At 39.7% G+C, this 25,303-nt stretch overlaps 1 protein-coding gene across 13 annotated transcripts in view; it reads right to left on the reverse strand.

The window, feature by feature from the left end:
- The window catches only part of PHACTR1 (phosphatase and actin regulator 1), a 409,041-nt gene that overhangs the window by 70,714 nt on the left and 313,024 nt on the right, over positions 1 to 25,303 (reverse strand). For 11 of the 13 annotated variants that reach the window (XM_066992303.1, XM_066992302.1, XM_048075521.2 and 8 more), the window contains 3 exons: positions 9,765 to 9,845; positions 3,133 to 3,318; positions 1,911 to 2,117 (listed from right to left, as the gene is read on the reverse strand). In XM_066992303.1, the coding sequence (XP_066848404.1) occupies positions 1,911 to 2,117; positions 3,133 to 3,318; positions 9,765 to 9,845 (474 nt within the window). The remainder of the gene's footprint in view (positions 1 to 1,910; positions 2,118 to 3,132; positions 3,319 to 9,764; positions 9,846 to 25,303) is intronic. The other 2 variants (XM_048075528.2, XM_048075527.2) reach the window with 1 other exon arrangement.

The raw sequence follows: 25,303 nt of genomic DNA on the forward strand, positions 1-25,303 counted from the left end.
GTCTCTGTTCCTTTCCCCTGAGGGCTCTGCATATTCATGTATAAGAGTCTGTGTATATGTGCATACAAGAGATCACTTAGAACTGGATGAGAGACCACTAAAAGTTATCATGAACTAAGAGAAGACACAGCTTTGTTTCACTTTCATTGGAAAAGTTGTTACCATCAAGCAATTAATTTATGCTGGTAGCTTGAGAATGGTACTACTTCACACAAAATTACCAGCTGAAAAAAAACCAACAACTATCAGAAGCACCCATCCTGTAATTCTTCTGCTACACCATGCAGAGGGAGGCCTTATGTATGATGGATACTTAGTGCCAGAGGTTTTTCCTACACTATTCCTTTTTTCATTATTGTTTTTAATTTTCTTTTTAATTTCTTCATGTTGGCCTCATTTCTGAGCATCTTCTTGTAATTGGAACAGAGTGTTATGGGAGATATAGGAAGCTGGTGTTGTCCTCACCTGAAGCCAGCAATTCTGCTGCATGGCTTTCCAGGTTGCAGAACTGCCGATTTGTTTTGTAGTATAAGGCAAAAAAAATAGTCCTTACGTGCAGATTTTGGTAGGCAAGAAAGTAAAGAGATTCCACATATAATGAACAAAACTATGTAGAAGAAAACGTGTAGCAACCCAAACAGAAACATGAAGAGACTACATAGGGATATGAAAGAAAACCAGAACACGTTCTTCCCTAATGAGCTCTTTCCTGATATATTTCTTAACCTAAATTAAACAAGCATTAACTGACAGGAAAAAAAAAAGTACCTAGAATGTATTAACGTGGACTGAGCATTTCTCACATTAGTCCTGAAAAGGTTGGAGCAGCATTAACACCAGAAGAGCAACCCAGTGAGAGACCAGGAGCTGCCTCAGTACAGAGATGCACCATACCTCGTCTTGAGCGTGGGATTTCAAGGTGCTGCCTCCTGGGAAGCAGCTGCAATTATGAGCAGACTGTTCAAAGGATGTAGGTAAGGACTTAGGGAGCCCTTTTTGGTCTGTATAAGTGCAATAATCCTCCACTTCAGTGGCCTAAATGACAGACTGGAGAGAGGAGACTGGTCAGGTAAGATCCACCAATCCTCCTTCCACAGGTGTCTAAAGCTTTGAATCCCAGAGAGCCTGGACACTTGTAAAACATCTGGGACACAAAAAAGGAATCTGACTTGTTTCTAGCTGGCATGCAGAGAGAGAGAAACAGCAGCATAATCTGTACAATACCAAAATCCTAGTCAGTGGGAACTGGAGCTGCCCGTCATCAGCAGGACTCATCAGTAGGAGGCGAACAGTTAGAGCTGGGGTGGAAAGGGGAGCAGGTGGGCAGGTTGCGTGAGCAGGGAAGCAAAATGGTAAGAAGGCAGGTGATAGAACGGCCTGTGTAAGGATCAAGGGGCTTGACAAAAGAGAAACATATGGAAAGATACAGGGAATGTGTCTGGGGTGACCTTCCCAGATGTCAGTTGAGGGTAGAAGCAACAAGACAAAAGAAAAATTCTCCCTCTCCCTTCTACCTACTCTACCCCCTGCCCTGCGCCTTTTCTCATCAAAAGTATTTAAAGATATCCTTGTATTTTACTGTTATTTCCTTTCCCATCAAAATACATCCTGCCATTTTTGTGGTGATGGTACATCTTGATAAACAAGAGTGAGGAGGGTTTGTCAGGAAATGTCATGGTAGCACTAGGTAAACAGGGAGGAGAAGGGAAGAGTCCTGAAGCAACCTCGATGATGGTATAGTCTGAAAATGCTTTGCGATCCCTGCCCTAGGTACAACACACACACATTGCTAGTACACACAACAACATGTGCAAACAGGTTTATGGAAGGACATTGAGGACTTTGCTATAAGGGCAAGTTTTTCCTATAAGGGGCGCGGTGGTGCTGAGGGTCTAGGAACACCTACTTACCAGTTAAGTGGCTGCCAATCCTGGCAATAGGTTTAGGAGGCAGGGCAGGGGGCTGTTTGAGGAGGGACAACTGTTTCACTGGGGTGTCCTCATGGTCTCCAGGGAAAGCAGCAGATTTTTTGGGGGGAAGTAGCAGGACTGGCATGGCTGTAGGATCTTGGGACAGGAGGACGCCGGATTCATTGGATGTGGGGCTCTCTTCAGACACTGGAGGACACAACCACATCATAGACGCAACAACGTTATGAGCAAAGCAGCAGTGGATACAGACATCGTAAGACAAGAAAAGCAGTGCAGGAATGCGGATTAGGACTGACTAATAGATTTCACTCAAACATCATATTAACACAGAAAGAAATAGAGAAAGAGAAAAAGAGAGAAAGAGTAACACACATCTAGACAACAACTGAATTTCCCATTACCTCTGACAGAAGTCAGCTCCCTTATGCCGAGCTGGGACATATTCCCACATCTTGAGCACATATCAAGAGCTTAAAATGTCACATCTCAGATGGTCTGCCACCACAGCTTGCTCAGGACCAGATATGTTAGCAGGCAGTCTTCAAATTTATCCTATAACTGTAAAAGCACCTCTTGGGGGCTATTCCATTCCAAACAGGCCGCACAACTGTGCATGATCACGGAAGAATGCTTTTACTAGTCACTTTTCCTCACTTGACCTTCATCCACAACTTCAACATTAAGTGACGCAGGAAGAGGAGTTAACCTAGATGTACAGTATTGCTGTCTCTCTTTATGGGCTGGGGAAGAAGCGTAGAGAGCCTCACCTAGGATGGTGCAGCTGGCTGTGTTAACTACTGGAAGATGTGTGATGTGAATGTCACCCAACACCATGCAGCAGGTAAAGGAAATGACATACCCCAGGGTTTAAAAATGTTATCAGCCCTCTAGAGCGCATTGGCACAGCTGAGAAGTAGCATGACAGTTAGAAATCTACTCTTAAATGTTCACAAAAGTGCAAGGACTTTGCCTGACATGCAAGAGGTTACTTGTGTAGAAGTAGAGTACATAGCAGAAGTACTGTTATGCTGAGACAGTCAAAATTTCTCATGGAGCACCAGTGATAATCTGTATGCTCCTTCTCCACCAGAAGAACTTGGTCTTCAACAATGGTTTCTCAGGGCTACCCACCAAGGTAAGAGGTCAAAACCCGTTTCAAACTGCTTAAAGTAGCTATGTCATACTGAAAACAAGATGTTACCTGTCCCATCCATGATCTCTGTGGTTGGGAGCACCTCGTATGAGCAGGGTTCCCCAGGTGCAGAACCTGACTCCAGTTCTGCTAGGGCTGGAAGCGATACTTGGCTGGAGCTCAGCACTGGTCCAGAGCCCAGAGGCTGCCCATTCTCCAAAGCTCCTTCGTCATTTGGTATGGAAAGTTCCCCATCTGTTCATATTCGGAGGAAAGCACAATGACAACAGAAGACACAAATGAGATACAGAAAGAATTTGAAACGAAATCTGCTTTCTCCAATAGCTTGCTTGAGAATGAAGAACCTGAACTAAGTCATCGTACGTACATAGGAGACACAGGATAATGATCAAAACAATAAGGTTTTTATCTCAAAAATACAACTTATGCTGAGCAATTTTTGGAGATGTCTGAACGATGTTCTGTCCACAACAGTTTCATCGAAGTCTGACAGCATTTCATTTGTCTGTCTTACAGGGTTATTAAGACTTGGGAAAGATCTTCCGAATAACTGTGTTGATCCTTTGCTTATCCCTAGGCTTGTCACTGTGATCCATGGTCTAAGCTGCATGGTCATCCTCCATCTGATAGGGCCACAGAATTTATTTTCCCTGTCTCTGTTAAAACTGTAAAGTCAGAAAAGAGAATGGACTGGAACTGAAGCTATCAAGCTTTTAAAAAAATAAGAATACAATACATAATTTATAATATTTTAATAATAATAATAATGAGCATTATCCCCTTCCCTTACAGCATTTTTAATACTATAAGGGACACAAGCGGAATCACAGAAGTATGTCACTATTTTATATACCAATAAAACTATTATAGTCTCCCAGCATGATCAAGACTATAAGTAAGGGAGAGAACAATTTTTATAGTTGCCTGGTGAAAGGTCTTGATATTGGGATATAGCGGATTCCATTTAGAAGGTCTGTTTTTAAAGTTATTAATAATAACTTCTCTATATGGGCAAAAATTTCTGTAACAGCAATTGTTCGTTTCTTTTCTATCAAACACCACTTCACATTAGAAATGATATAGAACAGAAGGGAGGGATCAGATCGTTCTTCACGGTTCAACCTGCATGATTTTTATCTCAGAACTTGTTATGCACAGCACTCTGGTACCTGGAGGCAATGACTGCACAGGTATCTCAATTACAACTTTATAAAGTGTTCAGCTCTTATGGTTATGAGTGGAAGCCTGAAAATAAATCCAGAATGTGACCTGTAGGGCAAACAAACAAAAAACAAACAAACAAACAAACAAAAAAACAGCAGGCAAATAAAGAGAGCCTAGTTTTCCAATGCTTTCAAATTATTTTTTAAGTCAAACTCAGGATTTCAGGATCTGGTTCTTGATTTTTGGGCAACTGTGATTAGCCACATTACTGCTCAATGTACCATGCATAAATGTATAGCACTCAAGTGAGCACACACTTTCCCCTCACAGGGCTAAGATGTGCAAAACACTTTGGAAAACAATACAGAAAAGACAGAAAAACAAAGTTGCAATTAGGTGTCAGGACACAGCAATTGGCATGTCTGAAAGTACAATAGATGATAATTAATTTTTTTTTTCTGTCTTGTAAAGCTTCTGTACAACATGTGAAGATGGTCTCTTCCTTAGTTTGGTATTGTTAGAAATACCAAGGTCTTGACTTCCTTAATTTCATTTATTTATTTATTTATTTATTAAGAACTAGAGAGCTATTACGATACATTGCCACATCACAGTAGACTGAAACCTGACCTGCAGCTTTCAGAGCAATTAACTGAGCTGGCAAAAGGTGGCAACATTAACCAAAACTGAAGGTTTCAGCCAATTGTTCACAGCATAGCCTCTTTCTAACTGCTGCAGTCATTCAATACAAACCATTTTATTTCCCTAGACAGCAAGGATCAACCAACAGTTCAGCCAGTATTTAAGCTGAATGTTTTTTGACTTAACTGTTTGGGTGGAAATGACATCTATCCCATACTTGCTCTGCCTCCCTTTTGTAAACACATTCCTTTATATGTGTTTGGGATAGAGGCTGCTGTTGTGTCAGAGACATGGTTTCATGAAAGATCATAATTACTGCTCATGCAGAATAACTGCTTCTTGAATGAAAGACAGTGACTGTGTCCAGCAATATTCACTAATTTGGTACAGGACTAAATTTGACCATTACTGTGACCAGACAATGAGTATGTATGATAGAACCAGCAATTTATTTTTTTTTTAGGGATATCTACACATTTTCAATGGAGATGCCAATTGTAACATGCTGAGCACCTTGAAATCTTACTATCTTAAATGCACTTTGCATTTATCAAGGTATATTCAGCATGGCTTAAGAAGATAGCATTCAAATCATCTGTTGAAGGTTTACTATTGCAAAAAAGCAAAGTGAGAGAAAATTTTGACTTTTACTTTTTGTCATAATAGCAAGCGTGACAGCTGTCCTTACTGACAACATAACCTATATTAATCTTCCCTCTGAAAATCTCTAATCTTCATTTAGGCTCTAAAATTCATCCTCAGATTTGACTGAAATCATCAGACATGACACAGAATCATGACTGAAATATATACACTAAATCTGATCTTGCTTAAAGAAGAACTACATCAGGAACTGTTAAAACACAGTAAACAGATCAAAGAAGGTGATGAAAATCATCATCTGTAGAGTGAAGAATCTCTTAGTGTGAGTTAATCCTGGATCAGAGGCATGCTTGACAACCAGACATAAAAGGCAAATTAATTGCTATTTTTAAAGTACTAAAAGCTATTTCGGTTAGCTGACATACAAATGGAAATAATCTTAGTAACGCAGTTATGACATATATATGGATGAATTAATTAGTCTTCAGGAACTAGCTATGAGTTTAATTTTGCACAGTGATAACATATGTAATCTTTTGTTCTCAAACTTGCTAATTCCTTTGCTGCATTTTCTGAGAGCCTGCTGTTACTAAGTGGAGAACAACTTTCCCTAAATGCATGAGCTTTGATACTGCAGGCAGTGTGCTAGTCAGCATGATCTGGACTGGACCAAAGTCAGTAATGTGAACTCTGCAGCAAAAGGAGCACAAGAAGGCTGCTGCTGTGTTAACCAGGATGCTCTGTACACTCAAAGTGATGGAACAAGCAGAACCTCAGAGGAATTTCTCTGATGCACAGGGCTCTAACCCAGATATTTTGGTTTAGCCTTGCGTGTGAAATAACAGCACAGGGTGAGGGCCCAGAAATACATAGATGATACATTCAAAAGATGTGGACCTTAAGCACAGTTTGTACTCATGAACTCATCTGCCATTTCCATTTCTGGGTATTTTTTGAAAATTACTTGCAGCCCAAAGTGCATCATGATAGCTGGTACAGACTGATCCTTTTGTTGTTTCTTTTCTTTGGAGCTCTGCCTACGTTCTCACTGTGTCTTTTGACTCTGAATGCCTTGCAATATGGAACTTCCTATCTGTTTGGTGAATGTAAAGCTCATGTGCTCCTTCCATAGACAAATGGCTGAGCCAAAATGATAAGGAGAATTCTAAATCTTGTGTTATTTTCCATTTTGGGTTCTCTTCGGTACTGGCCTTCTCTCAAGTAAGAATGTCCAGGCAAATATTCTCAATGGAGAAGGCTAGGAAGGGCAAGGCATGTCCATGCCCTTCTCTGCTGTGGCCCCCTTGGGCTAAGTGATGGAAAATCGAGTGCTCTTGTTTGAGGTTTATCACTCAAAAAACATTTTCAAGCCCTGTCAGGGTTTAGGTAACCTGAAATTTTGGTTTTTAAACCCTCATTTTGATTAGATAGTACAAAAATAGAAAAGTACAAAAGATGAAGACTGCACATGCTTCCTTTGAGGAACCACTGCATCATCATCTCTGAAGCAAGCAATTACTATGCTCCTGTTCAGAAATTTCTTACTACACGAAACCTTGTCTATGTTCACATGAATGAAGATGTATCAAAATATTACATGTAGCTTTCAATTCTTTGCCCATAGCACACTGGGCATCTCTAAAGACAGATGCTTTAGTGATGGTTATAGCTTCATATGAGAATCAAAGCTCTTCATCTATGTGTTCAAGCTCTTGGCTCTGCCTGCCTGCAAACTATTAGAACAGCAGGCATCTGACCAGATATTTCTTCAACATACTGTTTTTCTAGAAGTACACAGTATTTGAAAAAAAAAAAGCAATCTTTGCCCACATTTTCAGAAGATGCAAGTCACACAACCCTTGAAATAGCAGAAACTTATTCATTCATGATTCTGGCCCTTGCCAAGAAGTGAGCTCTTTGCAGTTCAGTCTGGAGTGGTTTCACTTGAACAGTTTAAGTATGGGGGTCACTGAAGTGATAAAAGCATTTCTTGTTTCCCAAATATAGCAGCTGGACTGCAGTGATTCTCCCATGTGTGAACACTGTGACTTACTGCACTCTGCTAACTGTCACCTGCTGGACAACACAAAGTCATCTGAAAAGCCAGCAAATCCTGAAGCAAACAGGTCAGAGTGTCATTTTAAATAACAGGCAAACTGGCTAATTCTGTTCTTCTTCAACATAGGTGATAAAACAATACTAAGTGCACTGCAGCTCCAGAATTTCTGTTCTTAGCTCAGCCTATCCATATTATTTTTCCTGTTATATGCTCAGATTATTTTAAGAAAGAAAAAGGCAAAATTACCCACTCATGGGCCTGAGTCTTAGGAATGGGAGACTAAGAGATTTAACATCATGACTCCAACTATTGTCTGTACAAGATGCCTCTTGGCACAGAAGATGCTACCATCAAATAAAGCCTTGTGATATGAATACTCTTGGATTACTTTTCCTCTACAAATTCTGTCATACTCATATCCTTACATCACACAAGATCAATGCTACTATACTTGTGTGTAACCACTTTTATCTCTGCCCTGCTTCTTTCAAGGAAGGGCTCCAATTTTTCTTTGCTTCCTGTGTTTACGACTAGCAGGAAATAATGTGGAGATACTGGATTACAAATCTAGCCATGTTGGGTGATAGCTTCCCATTTATTTGCATCTGAAAAATAAAAAAAGTTCAATGTCTATACTCCTTGTACTGGAAACAGGAAGAAGAAGCCCAAGTTTATTACAAGCTCTTTCTGCTATGAAAAGGTGAAAAATGACTACAAGGAGGAGTGGTTTTTTTTTGTTCTGTTTGTTTGATGAGGACCTTCAGACAGCTTAACATCTACTTTACCAGGCAATATTGAAGATTACAGACTACAGCATTACTTGAAGGGAGAAAGCTGCAGCCTCTTGGAGCAAAGCAGGGAGAATTTCCCTGAGTTTCAAGGTAGAAGGCAGGGTCATGCTGCAGAGGAGAGATTTTTCATGGGGATGCTTTAGGTTTGTGTAGGGATAAACAGAGGCTGACATACAAGCTCCCCAGGGTGCTGTATTGGGAGCTACTTCCTAGCTTCCCCTGGGCTGTGACCCACATGGAGTGACAGACCCAGCTGTGCCTCGCTGGCCACAGGGATGTCTGCTTCATGGCTGAGTATATGGTCCAAGTCACAGTCCAAAATGTGGAAAACCTGAGACACTGAGAAGGGAAAACCTTTTGCCAGTTGTTGTTTCTACTCTGCAGTTGCATATAGAATGACTCCCAAGACACCACAGTTAAGAGCACAGGCAGTATTAGATCCAAAGGATAAGAAGCATCTAAAATATGCAATGGATAAAAATTGTAGAATGTAATCACAAGCTGCATATTGCTTTTGTTTGGGTTAGTAAATTTTAAAATAATCTCTTCTTTCCCAATAAGCTAGACTAAAATAGCATATAGCAGATTTAAGCAGAGCAAACCTAATGAGATAGACTGTACCTATAAAATCTCTGAAAATGTTTAGCTTCTACAGACTTATCCAGGTTTTGTACTGGTACTACTGAAGAATTTTAGACTTTGAATTAATGAGATATCAAAGCACATGCCTAAGTTCTATTGAAATTAAAAGGCAATTTTTCCATACCTTTACATAATTTGCTGAATTCACTGCCTTAGTTATTGACAAGAGAAGCAGCAAAACAAATAAAAATCGCAGTTAAAGATCGACACATACGCAATAGATGCCAAATGTGTGTTGCATTACCAGTGTAAAATAATGGTGTTTTGCATAAAAAGTACATTACTGACACAACAAATTAATTATCCTGAAAAGGGAATCATTATTATTTTGACATTTGAGCTGTTTCAAGGGAATGTTCTCATCAAGGGAATGTGCTCATCACAGTATCCCAAGCCTTTAAAACATTTCTTTTTTTCCACAACAGTTAATCCCACGGTGACTCAACCAGACAATGATAATAAATGCATGCACAGACCCATTTCATCTCCCTGTGGTTTGGATGCCTTGCTGTTCTGCAGCAAGTTACTATTGCACACTGCTGAGACTTATATTTCTACTGCTTTACATTTTTGATTAGCTTTCAATTTTATTTGCTAGGTAACTACCACATCTATCCAATCGAGAGGGTGTGAAATCAAGAGATGTTTTAGAGACCTTACTCTGTACAGTCCTGCTATTCTGTATGGTATTCCCAGTTCCTAATGTTACAACAATGTAAGATATGGCCATAAAACTATACGGGATGTCAATTTAATGTTGCAAAAAGAAGAGCACTTACCTTTATCAAAAATTTCCTTTAGCACTCCTCGTTTTATAAGCTCCTCTCTGCTTTGCCTCATTGATATCTTTCTTTCCAAAGCTGTAAGCAAAGGAGATGGGTGAATATTAATAGAAAAGAAGGAAAATGATAATTTTAAAAGGCTTTATTCCTTTTAAAGTGTTTAAAAATGATTTTCTCCTCTTAACATCAGTGACAAATTGTCTTAAAAGGTACTGGCAATCCAAGAATTTGTTTGCTGTTGTTGCATGGCTGATTTTGATAGGAATAACTATATAGTGACCTATTTGAGGGCATGTCTGCATTCCTGTTGCTTAATTTGGATACATGACCCAAGCAAGAAATGGAGAATTAGAGACAGCAAAGAAAGAGAAAAAAAATAATGTAGAAGCTGGTGAGAGAAAAGCAAGAAAGAAGGCAATGTGGAAGATCATGGCCAATGAAATACATAGCTGTGGATTGTCCCCAGGCCATGGAAGAGGACAAGCACTTCCACTTCCCCAAAGACAAGGCTGGTTTGCCACTAACTCCAGTAAGAGCAGAGTTAGGCTTTTGGGACAGTACAAAAAAAAAGCTGTTTAGTGGAGTCTCATCTTCCCTGAAGGGGTGTTTTGCCCAAAAGAGGTACCAATGAGGGGTAATCCATGTCAGCCAGTGTAATTTAACATCAGCTCTGAACAACCTGAGTCCTATATTTGTTGCCTGGAGACTGGTTGCCAGGGTGGCAAAATGACAGAAATTTCATGTTTGTTCAGTTCAGTAGAAATTAATGTCCAATTAACCAAAATACCACAAAGGGCATGCATTCAGGCAAATTGCTGAAAGACAACAAGCAAGGGGCACAAGAAGCGATGCGCAGGACTGCGTGCGCTCTGCAAGAAACAAGCCTGTGCTTGCCAAAAAACAGGCACTGTCAAGGGCGAATTGCTTCTGCCATATGCTCCCCTATCAGACACAGTACAGATGCACACAGGCACAAATTAACTGGGACTTTGCATCTCCAGTCTAACCAAGGCAGATTTAAAGAAAAAGGGGCCCTGAAACACTCTGTCCCTGAAAACATGAGGATGCAATCTTTTCTGGCACTGCTGGCTGTTCACTCTTCCCGGAGGGTCACAATATACTTCATGAATAACTGTGCTTACACTGACACACTGTGCTCATTGCAATTTATTTGCTGTTAGATACAGATAGCTTAGCATGTACAAGGCAGCTCTGATTTTAAAAGCATTATTTTCCATAGGATAATTTTTTTTTCTCCATTTCTAAAATCAGCTTTGAACATGTATTCTTCAGATCTAAGAAAGCCAGTAGATACAATCAGTAGCTAATAAAACCCCTGCTCTCCCCTGAACATACACTCTGAGCTTCAGCTCAGAATTAATGGCACTACAAGACCTCATACCCCCAGCAACACGGTACAGTTTTATTTCTGAGGCTCTTAATGTAACAGCCTTTGGGGCTTAAGAGGCACGGCATTTTCCGAAGTGCCTTAGCCCCATTTTAAGAAGTGCTTTAGGCACCTCATAGCCTTTCAAAGAAACTTAGATTTCTAATATGCTTTTGAAAAATAAACACCCCAATCATCAGACTGCACAGTCATTTTGTAGACTGGTCCCTCATCTGCCTTTTCCCCACAAGTGGTCTTGTGCTGGTATGGCATTTAAAGCTTCTTCCCCTTCCTCTTTAAGAACAGCTTCCCTTGCTCTCTCCAAAAAAGCCAAAACAAACTACTGCTAACTCATAAGCTTTCTTCCATGGAACATATCATTAAAATCCCAACTTAAAAGAGTAATTTGGCCTTACTGAACACCTTTTCCAATAATTCTGAGAAACGGTAATTTTCCATGACTGTAAACAGAGCACAGCACATAGCCTCTGCTGATCAGTGGGAAATCCGGTTGGGTGAACCAGCAGCAAAATAGCAGTTTCTACTCATAGGCAGCAGCACTCTTCCCTAAACAAAGGCACAGGCAAATTCTGCTGTTTCTGAACTTTACCAGAAATAGCTACGTTACATATCCACATTTTACATATTAATCCAAGCACATGGTTGCAGGCATATAACCATATGCTGTGCACAAGTAGATGGATTTCCAGGTGACATGTTGGCCTTTCATATACCATACACAAATAAGCCAAGGGAGAATGGCCAACAAAATGTGCTGACCCCATGCGGTGTGCAGATCAAGTCACACAAGTCAACCACTGAGGATATGACTGTGTCTGTCGATTTTACACAGACACTGGCAACCACCCAGGTTCCCCATCCCACCCTCCTGCCTGGTCAACAGCCAGCTATAAACGGTAGCAGCAGCGTTACTACTGAGTTCATGGTTAGGCAGACACGCCACGTTATGAAAGTAGTGGTAAGAAACACGTTAATACTTCTGGGGGGCAGAGTACTAACCGGGGCTAGCTGGATATTCTGCAGAAGCAGAGGAATACCTTCACCCAAACAATTACTAAGCAACATATTCAAATATAGGGCAAGACTTCTCAAAAACAGAGTTTTGTGCAGTCTATCTAATAGTCCATCTGTATTTTTGGAAGACTGCAAATATATAGTTTTTTTCAGGTATTCCTTTTTAGTTGTAATCTGTTTCTGTTCCAGAATGGCCAAAAAAAAAAAAAAGAAAAAAAAAAGGAAAGAAAAACAACCCCATAAAACAAATCAAACCACTCCAGTTTGAAACTCAGATGAAAACAATTTTTTCAGTATCCAAATCCTTTCAAAGTAGGTACAGGACTTAAAGTATTAATTATTTTCCTACTAAGCCAGTTTAATTAATAAGATATTTAGAGGAAGGGCATGCTGGGCTAAGAGCAGCATTGAATGATAATAACAGATGTTATACTAAAACTATGGAACATGCTGCTTTCCTTTAATACAAATCTCTCTCCCAAACAAGTCTTGCACATTTAAATGCGTAAACTGCTATGCTACTGCTGGATCAAGTGAAAAAAATCACAAGTGTCTAGATGCAGAACTCATTAGGAACTAACAGCTTGAACAATGAAATGTTTCACTCTGCCTGGATTTCTCTGACAAAGATTGCCAGTTCTTTTACGAAGGATTTTTTTTTCAAGCAGAAAGCTGATACAGAATAAATTCATTCACTCTCTTCTGAGAAGGGATCCATTCACAGCAGAGCATAAATAAAAACCCTCTGAATTAATCCTTGATTCATGAGAAACCCATAAATTCTGTGATGGACAAAAACAAAATGTAATTAATATTTAACAAAAGATGGATTACTTCATTGGCAATTTACCTTGGTGATTAACCTCATTTTGTTCACTTGTACAATCTTCCAGGAGATTAGAAATAATCACTAAGCCCTCTTTACGGGGACTATTTATACCAGAAACCAGTTGTCTTAACAAAGTCAGCCACTCTCCAATAAAGACTCAGTTACTAGATTCTGTAAGTGAGAATGTCTGTATTTCATGATATAAATGCACAGACTTTGTTACAGCTCTCTGCAGTATGCTGTTATTTAAGCTTTGATGAAGAAACATCAGTGGGAAATAGTTTTATTAATGTTTCTAAGCTAGTGTTTTTGAACTCTTCCCCCAGAAGCAGCACCTCTCCACTGTTCAAGCAGAGTGCTTCTCTGTGGCAGACCCATTAAGGTCAGTAAAGCCTTGACAGGGTCATGAGGATTTCCAGCCCCTCTGTTCTGGAAATTGAGTACAGTTTTGTCTTTATTCCTCTAATAAGCCGTTGTGCTCTGTGATGACAGTGATTGTGGGCCATTCCACCAGCTGAGAAGGTGAGCACACTGCTGCCTTTGTGCCAAGTGCTTCTGCTGCTCCATTAAACAGACAAACAGGCATTTACGTAGTCAGGATGTTTGACCTTTCTGTCCCTCCCATCCTTCCCTCCAAGACCAAGATGAACTCTTCCAACATGCATCTAGATGAAAATAAACTGCTCCCCTTTGCATAACTCATCATGCTGCTGTTGAAAGCAAGGGGTGGGTCCTGCCTTTCTGTTCATTTGACAATCAAAACTAAACACATCCGTGCTAGCCAGTTGAATCCTAACCTTGCTTTTTTCTGAGGTTGCCCTTGGCCCTCCTCTTAAAGGGTGTTGGGGGTTGTTTTGAATGAATTCTTCCTTTCAAAGGCCACTATAATTTTCAAGATCATTTTAGGAAGCAAAGATCATTATAAGAATGAAGGGTAGAGCAGGAGCTTTCTGGTGTGTCAATTATATTTGAGTTCAATAGGTAGAAATTTGATTTGCTAATATTTCAGTTCTGAATAACTAGAAACAAGTAAACCAATAATTTTGCAGTGTTAAGATAAACAACCATTGATTTCCTTTAGATTTACAAGGCAGGAGAGCTTTCCAGATGTGATGGATTCATAACGTTACATCATCTTGAAACTCTTCTGACAATTTAGACTCTCTGGATAATCAAATGGAGCAGGATTCACTTGATATAAATTTATACAGTTTGGGCTTCTGCCTCTGAGTTCATTCCTTTATATAGCAAGAGCAATTCTTGGGCATGATTGACCTCAGCCTAATGTAAGCATCTAAAACAGGCTGAACTACACCTTGGAAGTGCCTGTTAGTCTTTGCTGACCACAAAGGAAGCTAAGAGTGTGTCCTGGTTTCAGTTAGGACAGAGTTAATTTTCCTCCTAGCAGCTAGTAGGGTGCTATGTTTTGGATTAGGATGAGAACAGCGCTGATAACATAATGATGTTTTAATTGTTGCAGAGCAGTGATTACACCAAGGCAAGGACTTTTCAGCTTCTCGCTCTGTCCTGCCAGCGAGCAGGCTAGGGGTGTAGCAGGAGCTGGGAGGGGACAGAGCCAGGACAGCTGACCCAAACTGGCCAAAGGGGTATTCCATACCATCTGACGTCATGATAAACAATATATAGGGGTGGCTAGCCAGGGTGGGGGGGCCGGCTGCTCGGGGATAGGCTGGGCATCAGTCAGCGGGTGGTGAGCAATTGCATTGTGCATCACTTGTTCCGTACACATTATTATTATTAATACTATTATCATTATTATTATTATTATTATTGTTATTATTATTTCCCTGTCTTAATAAACTGTCTTTATCTCAACTCACAGGCTTCACTTTCCCGTTTCTCTCCCCCACCCCAGAGATGGAGGGGGGAGGGTGAGCGAACGGCTGTGTGGTGTTTAACTGCCGGCCGGGTTAAACCACAACAGAGTGAGTAGCTGAGATGAAGATGCATAAAATTAGGGCTGAATCTACTCCTGAAATCAAAACTGACTGAAGAAGGGAGTTTTAAAAAAGGAAATACAGGTATAGATGAAAGTCTCAGACTTGAGGAAAATAGGTGTGTCAGCTTACACAGAGCTCCATTAATTTTGGGATTGTTTCAATATCTGTGACATGACACCCAGAACCACTGCTGTGAGCTCTGGGTTTGACCAATGTCAAAATATAGGTTGGTTGAAATACTGATTTCATTTGCTTAGTCCTAAATACAATTTTTTCTTGGCAAACATTAATACATCTCTTGGAGCCTGAAGAAAGGCAAAGTATTTTGACAGGTTTCTGAATACCTGAAATTTAAATTTCCTTAGAAACATTTTGGATTTCTGTAGTCTCAGCCTGGGTTTTTCGGTAACAGGATTATCTACAAAATATGACTCAGAGAGATAACTACCTAGAAAGGATTAGGAGCATCATTTTGTCTGTGTTGTCCGCCTATGACATTTCCTGTTCTGACTGTAGCCTAACATTCCCATTATATGAGATTACAGAATAAGAGAGCAGCAGTAGGGAAAAGATCTGAAGGTATTAAAAGTTAAGCTTGATTTAAACAACAACAACAACAAACAACAACACTATAAATACCTCTCCAAATCAGGTGCCACTATAATAGTTGACAAAATCAATACCCTTCAGTATGCAAATCATTTGGAAAACTTATGTGGCAGGCGCTACAAGACTAATAAAGCAGGAACAATACCCAGCATTGATATCCCACTGTATGAGTAACTCAGATCACTCTAGAAGCAAAACAGTATCATAATTGTTATTACAGAGGTGGGAAAGGGAGGTACAGACAACTAGAAACAGCTTGGCTCATCACTTACTGGATTATTAGCAAAGAATTAACAGCAGCTATTCTACAGCCTAGGCTATGCTAGGCTATCTACTGCACTAGGCTATGAAATGATTTTTCTAGACATAAAATTTGTTGATCTAGAATTAAGACAAGTAAAATAACAGGAAAAAGAGGACAAAAGCCAAACCAAAATCAAGTCATTTTATTTTATTTCTAGTATTGGAAAAACAAATGGATTTATCTTAGATTATGAATACTTAAAACACAGAGAAGGTGATATTAGGGCATCTTGCTTCCACTCACATTGAGAATAGCTCAAGGCACTGGTCCGTTTCTTGTAGGAAGCACTGGACTAGGGGCACGGTAAACTTTCATTTGCAACAGGCTAGCCTTTGAACTTACACATTCCTTTGAGAATGCAGGATCAGACCTCAAATCCCTAGTTACTAACCGGAAGGGTTTAAGATGTGTAACAGTCACTGTAACTGGTGGCTACAGGTAAAAATTGAATTATCTCTTTTTTACTGATGGAATCTGGTGAAGCAAAGAAAAACTAAGGAAAAGGTAAAATCAGCCTGAAGAAAAGTTTGTATTTATACTGATCATTACCACACATAAAGTAAACTGTGAAAGGACAGACTCTGGATAAAATGGTTGCAAAGTCAAATCTGTAAACACAGAATTGCAGGAGCTAATCAAAATACTGCAAACCATGTTAAGCAAAGATCATGACATAGTAATAGAACTCAGAAATACAATGTACAACCAAGAATTCAGCAAAACCAAGGAAAGACAGAGAAATACAATTTGAACAACTCCCTCTAACGTAATTAACAGGAGGAACCGAACCAAAGAAATCAGAAATCCAATCCAAGAGCAGATGGACTGTAAATTTTTCATACAGAAGGACTGAAAAAAATCAATAAAAGAAGCTGCCTTCCTAGGAAAAGTACTAAATTTTTAGCTAGATCCAAAGAAACCCAGCATAATGGATTTCACAGGCCAAACAGAGCAAGCCTGGCAGAAGATGAATGCATGAAGACAGGAGATAAAACAAGAAATCTTGACAAATATAACAAAAGGTGTATGGTTGGTAAAAAAAAAAATCAGAGAATGGAAGTGTAAAGAAAACAAGTCTCTAGAGACCCTAAAGAAAAATAGTACCATCCTCAACTGCCCAGTTAAGAAAGAGTAAAGCAGAACTCCACTGAGTCGATGAAATGTGATATCAATAGTGTTTTGGAAAGACATGGATTTCCATTCTCTTTCTATATAATTGTTTTTCTTGTCACATTTGAGAAGTACTGTACAGCAGGCTAGGAAGAAATTTAGAAATCTGACCAGAATATTGAAAAAAAATGAAGAAAAGACATTCCTCCTGTTCTTCCTTATGAACTGTAGTACAGCATTTTCATAAATTCTTAGGTATATAATTATACCTAAATATACCATAAATTCTATACCATAAATTCTTAGGTATATACTAGGTCAAGAACTGGAAAGTTGAACCAGCAAAATTACCTTGCTCTCTACACAACTTAATGAAAAATGATCCTCTGTTGTCTAATTAAAGAAACTTGCAACAAGGTAACAGCATATCTTAGAGTACACTTGCCCCACAATTACAGTGTGATTGCAGCACAGAAAGCCATACTCTGGGAAGTCTGACTATATATAGTTTAGGCAACAAAAACAGTAAAGAAGGGGTGGTACTGACTTCTTTAAAGGTTTTCATCCAGGAAAGAAACCTGGCAGGTTTGAAGAGCCCATGTTGAAGTCCATACTTCATCCTAATTATCTAAAGATAAATTGAATATGGTTATTACCACACAGTTCTTACTGCAATGAAGCTATGTCCTAAGTGCCAGCAGAAGGCAACTGACACAGTGACAGAAGATCCCTCTGCCTTTTCAGATGGATAACAAGTGAATGAAATAATATCTTTATTTCTTCTTTAATATCTTTCTCGATGACCTGGATGAGGGGATCGAGTGCACCCTCAGTAAGTTTGCAGATGACACCAAGTTAGGTGCGTGTGTCGATCTGCTCGAGGGTAGAAAGGCTCTGCAGGAGGATCTGGATAGGCTGGACCGATGGGCTGAGGTCAACTGCATGAAGTTCAACAAGGCCAAGTGCCGGGTCCTGCACCTGGGGCGTAACAACCCCAAGCAGCACTACAGGCTGGGAGATGAGTGGTTGGAAAGCTGCCTGGCAGAGAAGGACCTGGGAGTATTGGTTGATAGTCGGCTGAATATGAGCCAGCAGTGTGCTCAGGTGGCCAACAGCATCCTGGCTTGTATAAGAAACAGTGGGGCCAGCAGGACTAGGGAAGTGATTGTCCCCCTGTACTCGGCTCTGGTGAGGCCGCACCTCGAGTACTGTGTTCAGTTTTGGGCCCCTTGCTACAAGAAGGACGTCGAGGTGCTCGAGAGAGTCCAGAGAAAGGCTACGAAGCTGGTGAGGGGTCTGGAGAACAAGTCTTACGAGGAGCGGCTGAGGGAGGTGCGGCTGAGGGAGGTGGGGTTGTTTACCGTGGAGAAGAGTCTCAGGGGCAACCTTATCGCTCTCTGCAGGTACCTAGAGGAGGCTGTAGCGAGGTGGGGATTGGTCTATTTTCCCACGTGCCCAGTGATAGGATGAGGGGGAACGGGCTGAAGTTGTGCCAGGGGAGGTTTAGGTTGGATATTAGGAAAAACTTATTTACTGAAAGGGTTGTTAGGCATTGGAATGGGCTGCCCAGGGAAGTGGCTGAGTCACCATCCCTAGAGGTCTTCAAGAGACGTTTAGATGTTGAGCTTAGTGATATGGTTTAGTGAAGGACTTGTTAGTGTTAGGTCATAGTTTGGACAAGGTGATCTTGGAGGTCTCTTCCAACCTAGACGATTCTGTGGTTCTGTGATTCTGTGAAATGATGGTTTCTCCTGCAGGCTTTTGCCCTACAACGTGCAGAATTTGTATGGTCAACTAAACACTAAGAACGTGGGTTTTACTCAGCAAACTTTTGCAACCAGGTAAGAACAGTGATGCCATGTGAAATTACTATAACAGACAAAATTTGTAGGAACACCAGCAGTGGCTACATAGCCCAAAGAACAGCTGCTTTTTGTAAGTGACTCAACTTGCTTTAGGCATCTTCCAGTCTCAGATTTCTGTACATACAAGAAACAAGAACTATGCTCAAGGCTAATCAGTGAACAGCTGGGTGAGATTTCTGCAGCGTGCTTCCTTTACCCTGACAAGATGATACCTAGACAGACAATACTGCAGTAAGGATCTGCAGTATCATCTGCAATGGCAGAAATACCTATGTGCAGTGTTCAGGTATATGAAAGTTCAAGACACCTTCCTCAAAGCAAAAACCAAAGCATTCACATGGTGGACATCGCTTGAATAATATGACGACTCATGCAACACTCTGCAGATGAACAGAATTCTCTCCAGAATAGTTTACACATGGGATATAAATAACCAGGCAAGCTGCTGCTTTTGGATTTGCTCCTCATCAGACAACACATCCAGATGGCATAATACAGAGCACAGTTTACAGAAACAAGTCTAGCAGATGTCAGGAAACTGGATTCTACAGTTTAGAGGGTGAGGGAGTCAGTTTTCTTGGTACAGAAAAAATGGGGGAAAATATCAAGATAAAACCAAAACAATGTCAGAAGAATGGTAGGAAGGGAGGATGATTTGCCTGGACTGACCCATAGGAGATAACAACCGAATTACTGGTCCCTTTTTTTGCCAGCTGGGAGCATCACACTGCTGACAGAAAAAATAGCTGCACTCAGTAAGGCAAGCAGCACAACTCTTCCTATAGTAAAAGCAAACTGCTGTGCAGCTTGTTTTACTGTTTGGGTTTACCTTCCACCTGTAACTTTACAAACACAAATTGCCTGATACCCACAGCCAGACAGAGTATTAAAACAGTGCACTACTCCCTAGTGAAATCTTTCGCTACAGTGGAGACAGCTTGACCTGCTGGATGCTTCTATTTCACCTGACAGGGATTTGGGGTAATTTAAAAATAATCTGCACACTGAGATAAAACAATACCCCAAAGTGTTTATTTACACATACAACACTGTTGCGGTAAATTGCAGTTTAGGAAAAAATTCTTCTATTTATGTTGGAATGATTAGTACAATGCAGCCTCTCAAACAGAAACATGAAACAGATGGATAGTTGTATATCTGTGTCCACATGTACATCTATTTAAAATAAATGTTATGAAACATAGCTTGCAACTAAGAAATACCTACTTAAATCCAAAGTTGGCTTAGCACTTTTTTGAGAGAGAAGCTGTTAGGATATCAAATACTTCTTGGAGACCATTACTACTTTTTTACACCGATAAAATCTAAAACTAAGCAATCATAAATTAAAAATATGTTTGTTATGAGAAAGAATTAGCTTCATTCCTTCGACACAGAGCTCTGTTAGAAGCCAAACGAAATCATTCATTTAAGACTTGATTATAGGGATGACTGAATCACAGAGCAACAGACATTTCCTCCAAAATATAAAATTTCTGAATTGCTTCTGTCACATCATCCAGCAATTATCATTGGATGATATTTCCAGCTCGTGCAACGGCACTAGTCCATCAGTACATAACAGTCTTGATGCTGAAATAAAACAAAAGTATTTTTGACACCAGTCTCTTATCACTTGTAATAGTGAAGTGTACTTTCTGTTTTGGAAACAGAAAGTAGTTCAAGTTACAGTAATGGCATGCATTTGCAGTTTCAGTATACTTTCTGGATTTAGTCTTGGTCTGATTGTTTGCTGTTTGGGCTGAAAAGATAACTTTCCCAGATGGACGGAAACTTTCCACAATGCAAGACAGTCCTCTGGAAATAACAGAACAAAAAAAGGAGTAGATTGGGATCTCAAATACAGCGACATGGCTCTAGAATAGTTTCATGAGAATTTGCATGCACCATCCTGCCTAGTAATATGAATTGTTACATTATTTCAATAGGAGTTAATATATTTTAAATCCATCAATGATAGAAAGGTTTTATTTTCCTCTAGCAAATACATCGCTGAAGTTATCTGAGAAAATATGGCTTTTTTACACTTAGTATTTTATATCATTTTAGTGATATTTTCTGTGCGTAAAAACATAGTTATGATTCTTGTTTGGGATGGGGAGCCAGTATTGAAGATACCAAAAATTTAGAAAATAATGTTTTTGAAGTGAAGTATCTATATAAGAAGCAAACTTGGAGAAAGATAGGCAGGAAGGACAATGAAGTGAAAGAGATATGGTAATAGCCTAGACATTTCTTACAGTGTAATAACATGATAAAGGTAGATAACATTACATAAAATAAAAATAGAATTGCAGTTTGATATCTCATCATTGCAGTCTGTCCTGACCACCCATAGCTTAATAAAGTTTATCTGTTAAAAATGTAGAAAATCAAACACAAAATTGCTAGATTCATATAAGACCTAAGGTTAAAGGCAACACGCCAGAAGGATAAGGCTGCAATAAAGATGCCAAATACTTTTTGCATCAGTGCTAACCCTGAAGAACTTCAGCAGACTTGCAGAGTGAAACACTTCTTTACAAGGAGCTGTGAAAGTCTCTCCAAGTGAAGTGTTACTTGGAGAACTTTTAAAAGAGATCAATAAAATGAAGAATAATAAACTGCCAAGAACAGCAGTGTTCCTCAGGAAATCAAATATAAACTAGTAAGCATGGCATATAACCTAGATAAGATGGAAAAGTGGGAGGTGGCAAATAGAAGGCTGTTATTTTTAAGAGGCCAAAAGTCACCTAGGAATTACAGGCCAGTGAGCCTGGTTTTCATACCACCAGTCTAGGAAACACTATACAGGATAAACCTAGAAATAGGAGACCTAGAATAGAATAGAGATGGGAGAAAAATCATCATGGGTTTGAGGTGGGAAGTTCATAGAAGTTAATGAATGAAGATGCTCTGTTCTAGAGTGCTTCTAGAGTTCCATAAACCTTTTGTTACGGCCATTGAAACACTAAAAATTGCATGAGGTAAGAGTAAGCATCCTCCAGTGGTTTAAAAACATTTAGAAAGTGAGGAGGAATGTCCCGTGCACAAACTAGAGGGATGTGGTAGGACCTGCTCTTCTTCACAAAGATACATTGTAGAAAGGGCAGCAACAGGGAGAAGAAAAAATTTTTGCTGACTGTGGTCAAATGAAATCAGACTGGAAGGAGCTACAACTGACTGGAAAGAGCTACAAAATACAACATCGATAAAAGCAAAGGCATTTGGGAAAAGGCTGCCCTAACTGTATCCACACAATAACACCTAAATTTGTCATGCCCACTCAGAAATGGAAACTGTAGAGAATTCTCTAAGAGATCACCTTTTTCTTAATGCTTGGGGCAGTAAAAATGAACAAATAAAAAAACAAACAGGAATCAAAAGCTAGGAATTATTAAGAAATAAATACAGTCTCTCTGTGCTAGTGTACTAGTCTACAGCTAATGCAAGTCTGGTTATTCATCTCCAAAAAGATATAGCAGAACTAAAAAAGTTGTGGAAAGAAAGGGAGAAGATTCATTAAAGGAATAGGGTATCTTGTACAGGAGTAAAGAGTAATGGTGAAACTGTATTTTTTATCATCTCTTCTATTACACCAACTCCCCGGTACCCTGACATTCACAAAAGTACATGGTAACAGTTGGTTTGGCTGTGCTCTACCTGAACCAGATACTTCCCTTGAAGGAGAAACTGAGGCACAAACTGGCATCAGTACAAATATTTTACACGGTTTTGTCATGGTTTTGACTGAGATAATTTTCTTTGTAGAGGCTCATATAATGCTGTGTTTTGGATTTTCAGTAAAAACAGTGGTGATAACACAGTGATGTTTTTAGTAGTTGCATAGCAGCGTTTATATAGAGTCAAGGATTTTTTGCTTCTCACACTGTCCTGCCAGCGGGGAGGCTGAGGGTACACAAGTAAGGGGAAGAAGAAGGAAGAAGGAAGGGGACAGAAGCAAGATAGCTGACCCAGACTGGCCAAAGGGATATTCCATACCATGTAGAGTCATGCTCAGCACTAAAAGCTGGGGTAAAGAAGGAAGAGGGAAAGATGTTCAGAGTGATAGCGTTTGTCTCCCCAATAAAGCATTACGTGTGATGAGCCCTGCTTTCCTGGAAGTGGCTGAACACAGGCCTGCTGAGGGGAAGTAGTGAATAAATTCCTTAGTTTGCTTTGCTTGTGCACACAGCTTTTTGCTTTAAACTGTCGTTATCACAACCCATGAGTTCTCTCACTCTTACCTTTCTGATTCTCTCCCCATCCCACCTGGGGAGAGTGAACAAGCAGCTGGGTGGTGCTAAGGTGCCACCCAGGTTAAACCTCAACAACTCCCTGGTGGGAACTACACCAGACATGACTCCCTTGGCCCTCCAAAGCATCCCTGGAGGTCACGCACTCTTCTGGATCCACTGATAAGCAGAAAATCATCACAGAAGGCCTTTTGCTTTGGTGTGACCTTTGGCAGCAGCATGAGCTCCTGCTCTTATGCAGCGTGGTCACGAAACATTGCTTCAGATCTGGAGCTGCAGCAACACAGAGATGTAAGTCAGTCTGCACCTGTCCTTGGGAGCATGGCCCATGCTAGAGCAAACTGCCAATTTATTTGCCATTGGAAATAGGCAGCTGATGGGGAATATAACAGAGGTCTATAACATCACAAATACTTATTCACTCACTCATAGAATGTAAGAAATAATGTAAGAAATAATGAGTACCCAGCAAAATGATCGGGGTTCCTATGAAAAAAAAAAAGCAGGGTGGGGGTGGGGGCAGGGAAAGGTGCATTTATGCACAATGTCTTTTTTCCCTTGTGGAATTACCTGCAAAGTTATACCCATTAAGGCCAAAATTGTAATTTGGTTCAAATGACACAAAACAATGCAGGTTAAATCCAGGAGGCCCTTAGATCTGGTGGTCTGAATGCAACTTTTGGCTTACGAATGTCTAAGTTCTGGAATCTGATTTGGTATGTGATAGGACAGATAACAATATACTTTCCCTGCTTCTTGTGTATTTTTTTTTACTGAATATAACTGTTGACTGGAAAAAAAAGATACTGTGCTATACAGACTGGTTTAATCTACTGCATTTGTCCTCAAATATATTTTTCTTTAAAGGATACGTTGAATGAATCAGGAGAAGACACCCTTGATCCCAACACACAAAATTATACAGTGTATTCAATTATCTAACAGTTTGGAAAGTGAAAAGGCATCTAATTTGCCTTTGAAAGCAACTTGAATTTTATCTCCTTACCATGCCTGTCAGGGGATTTTTCTTGCATGATTAAATCAGACCTGTTAAGTAACACAGACTTCAACATACTGGCATCCAGAATTACAAAAACTGATTCAGCTTTCATTGCCTGTGTAGTGTTAGTTGCAAAAATAGTATGCTAGCTACTGTGCCAGGTTTAGGACACTTTTCCATCGTGGGCCTTGCAGGCTTCATGATTTTAATTCATTAATTCCCGAGAATGCTGGGCCAGGATTTATTTTTTGACTTTTCTTTTATTTCAGATGTAGGAAACAGACCTGTGTGCTGCATTTCATGTTGGACAAATCTTAATTATTATTGATTGCTTTCTGACACTGCAGTATGTGAAGTGCCAATGGAATGCAAACCTGAAATCTGAAATTCTGCCTGGGGTAGAGTAACAACCTGAGTGTAGATGAGTTTTGTTAACAAAGAGACTAAAGTCAAACTGTTCTGCAGGGTTTGACTAATGCTTCATAGAAGAGCTACAGAGAGGCTGTAAATTACTGTTCCATGTACAATTTCAAGTTTGATGAAAGCTGATACTACCTTGAAACAGCTTTTCGAAGACTACTGAAATGCCATTATGTGGTTATAAATACATTAATTAAAATACTTAAGAAGTAGCTTCAAAACTCAGATATAAGTGGAGAAATAATACAACATGATTAAATCTACCTAGATATTCTTCTATTCCTACTTCATCCCATTTTTCTTCTTTTTTTTTTTATATCAGGAAGCTTGGGATGATTTATTTTTGTAAAAGTTCACTTATTTCTGTTGCATAATAGCAATAGATGTCAGTCTATTTCTGTCATCATAATTAGTTGCTGTGGAGATAGTTGAAATATCACAGATTATTAGAATTGCAAATGAGTAATAAGCAGCAGGAAAAGATGACATTGATAATCTGCAAATATTGCAAGGTTACTCAAAACTAGTTAACTATCAGACTTTTGAATTTGGCATAGTAAAGTGCAGGATCACAGAATATGGGGTGGTGCACATTTCAGATGAATGCACTATGAAGAAACATGACAGTTACATGAAACGGCATCTTAAATTCAGCTTAATGCTAAAGGAAGAGTTATCATACAGCCCATGTATCTTTTGATTTTGTTACATGTAATTTTGCTTAAGGTCCTTAAAAAATCACTTATAGTTTCACCTTTAT

Source organism: Anser cygnoides, chromosome 2 (genome assembly GCF_040182565.1).
Source record: "Anser cygnoides isolate HZ-2024a breed goose chromosome 2, Taihu_goose_T2T_genome, whole genome shotgun sequence".
In the NCBI taxonomy this organism is placed as follows: domain Eukaryota; kingdom Metazoa; phylum Chordata; class Aves; order Anseriformes; family Anatidae; genus Anser; species Anser cygnoides.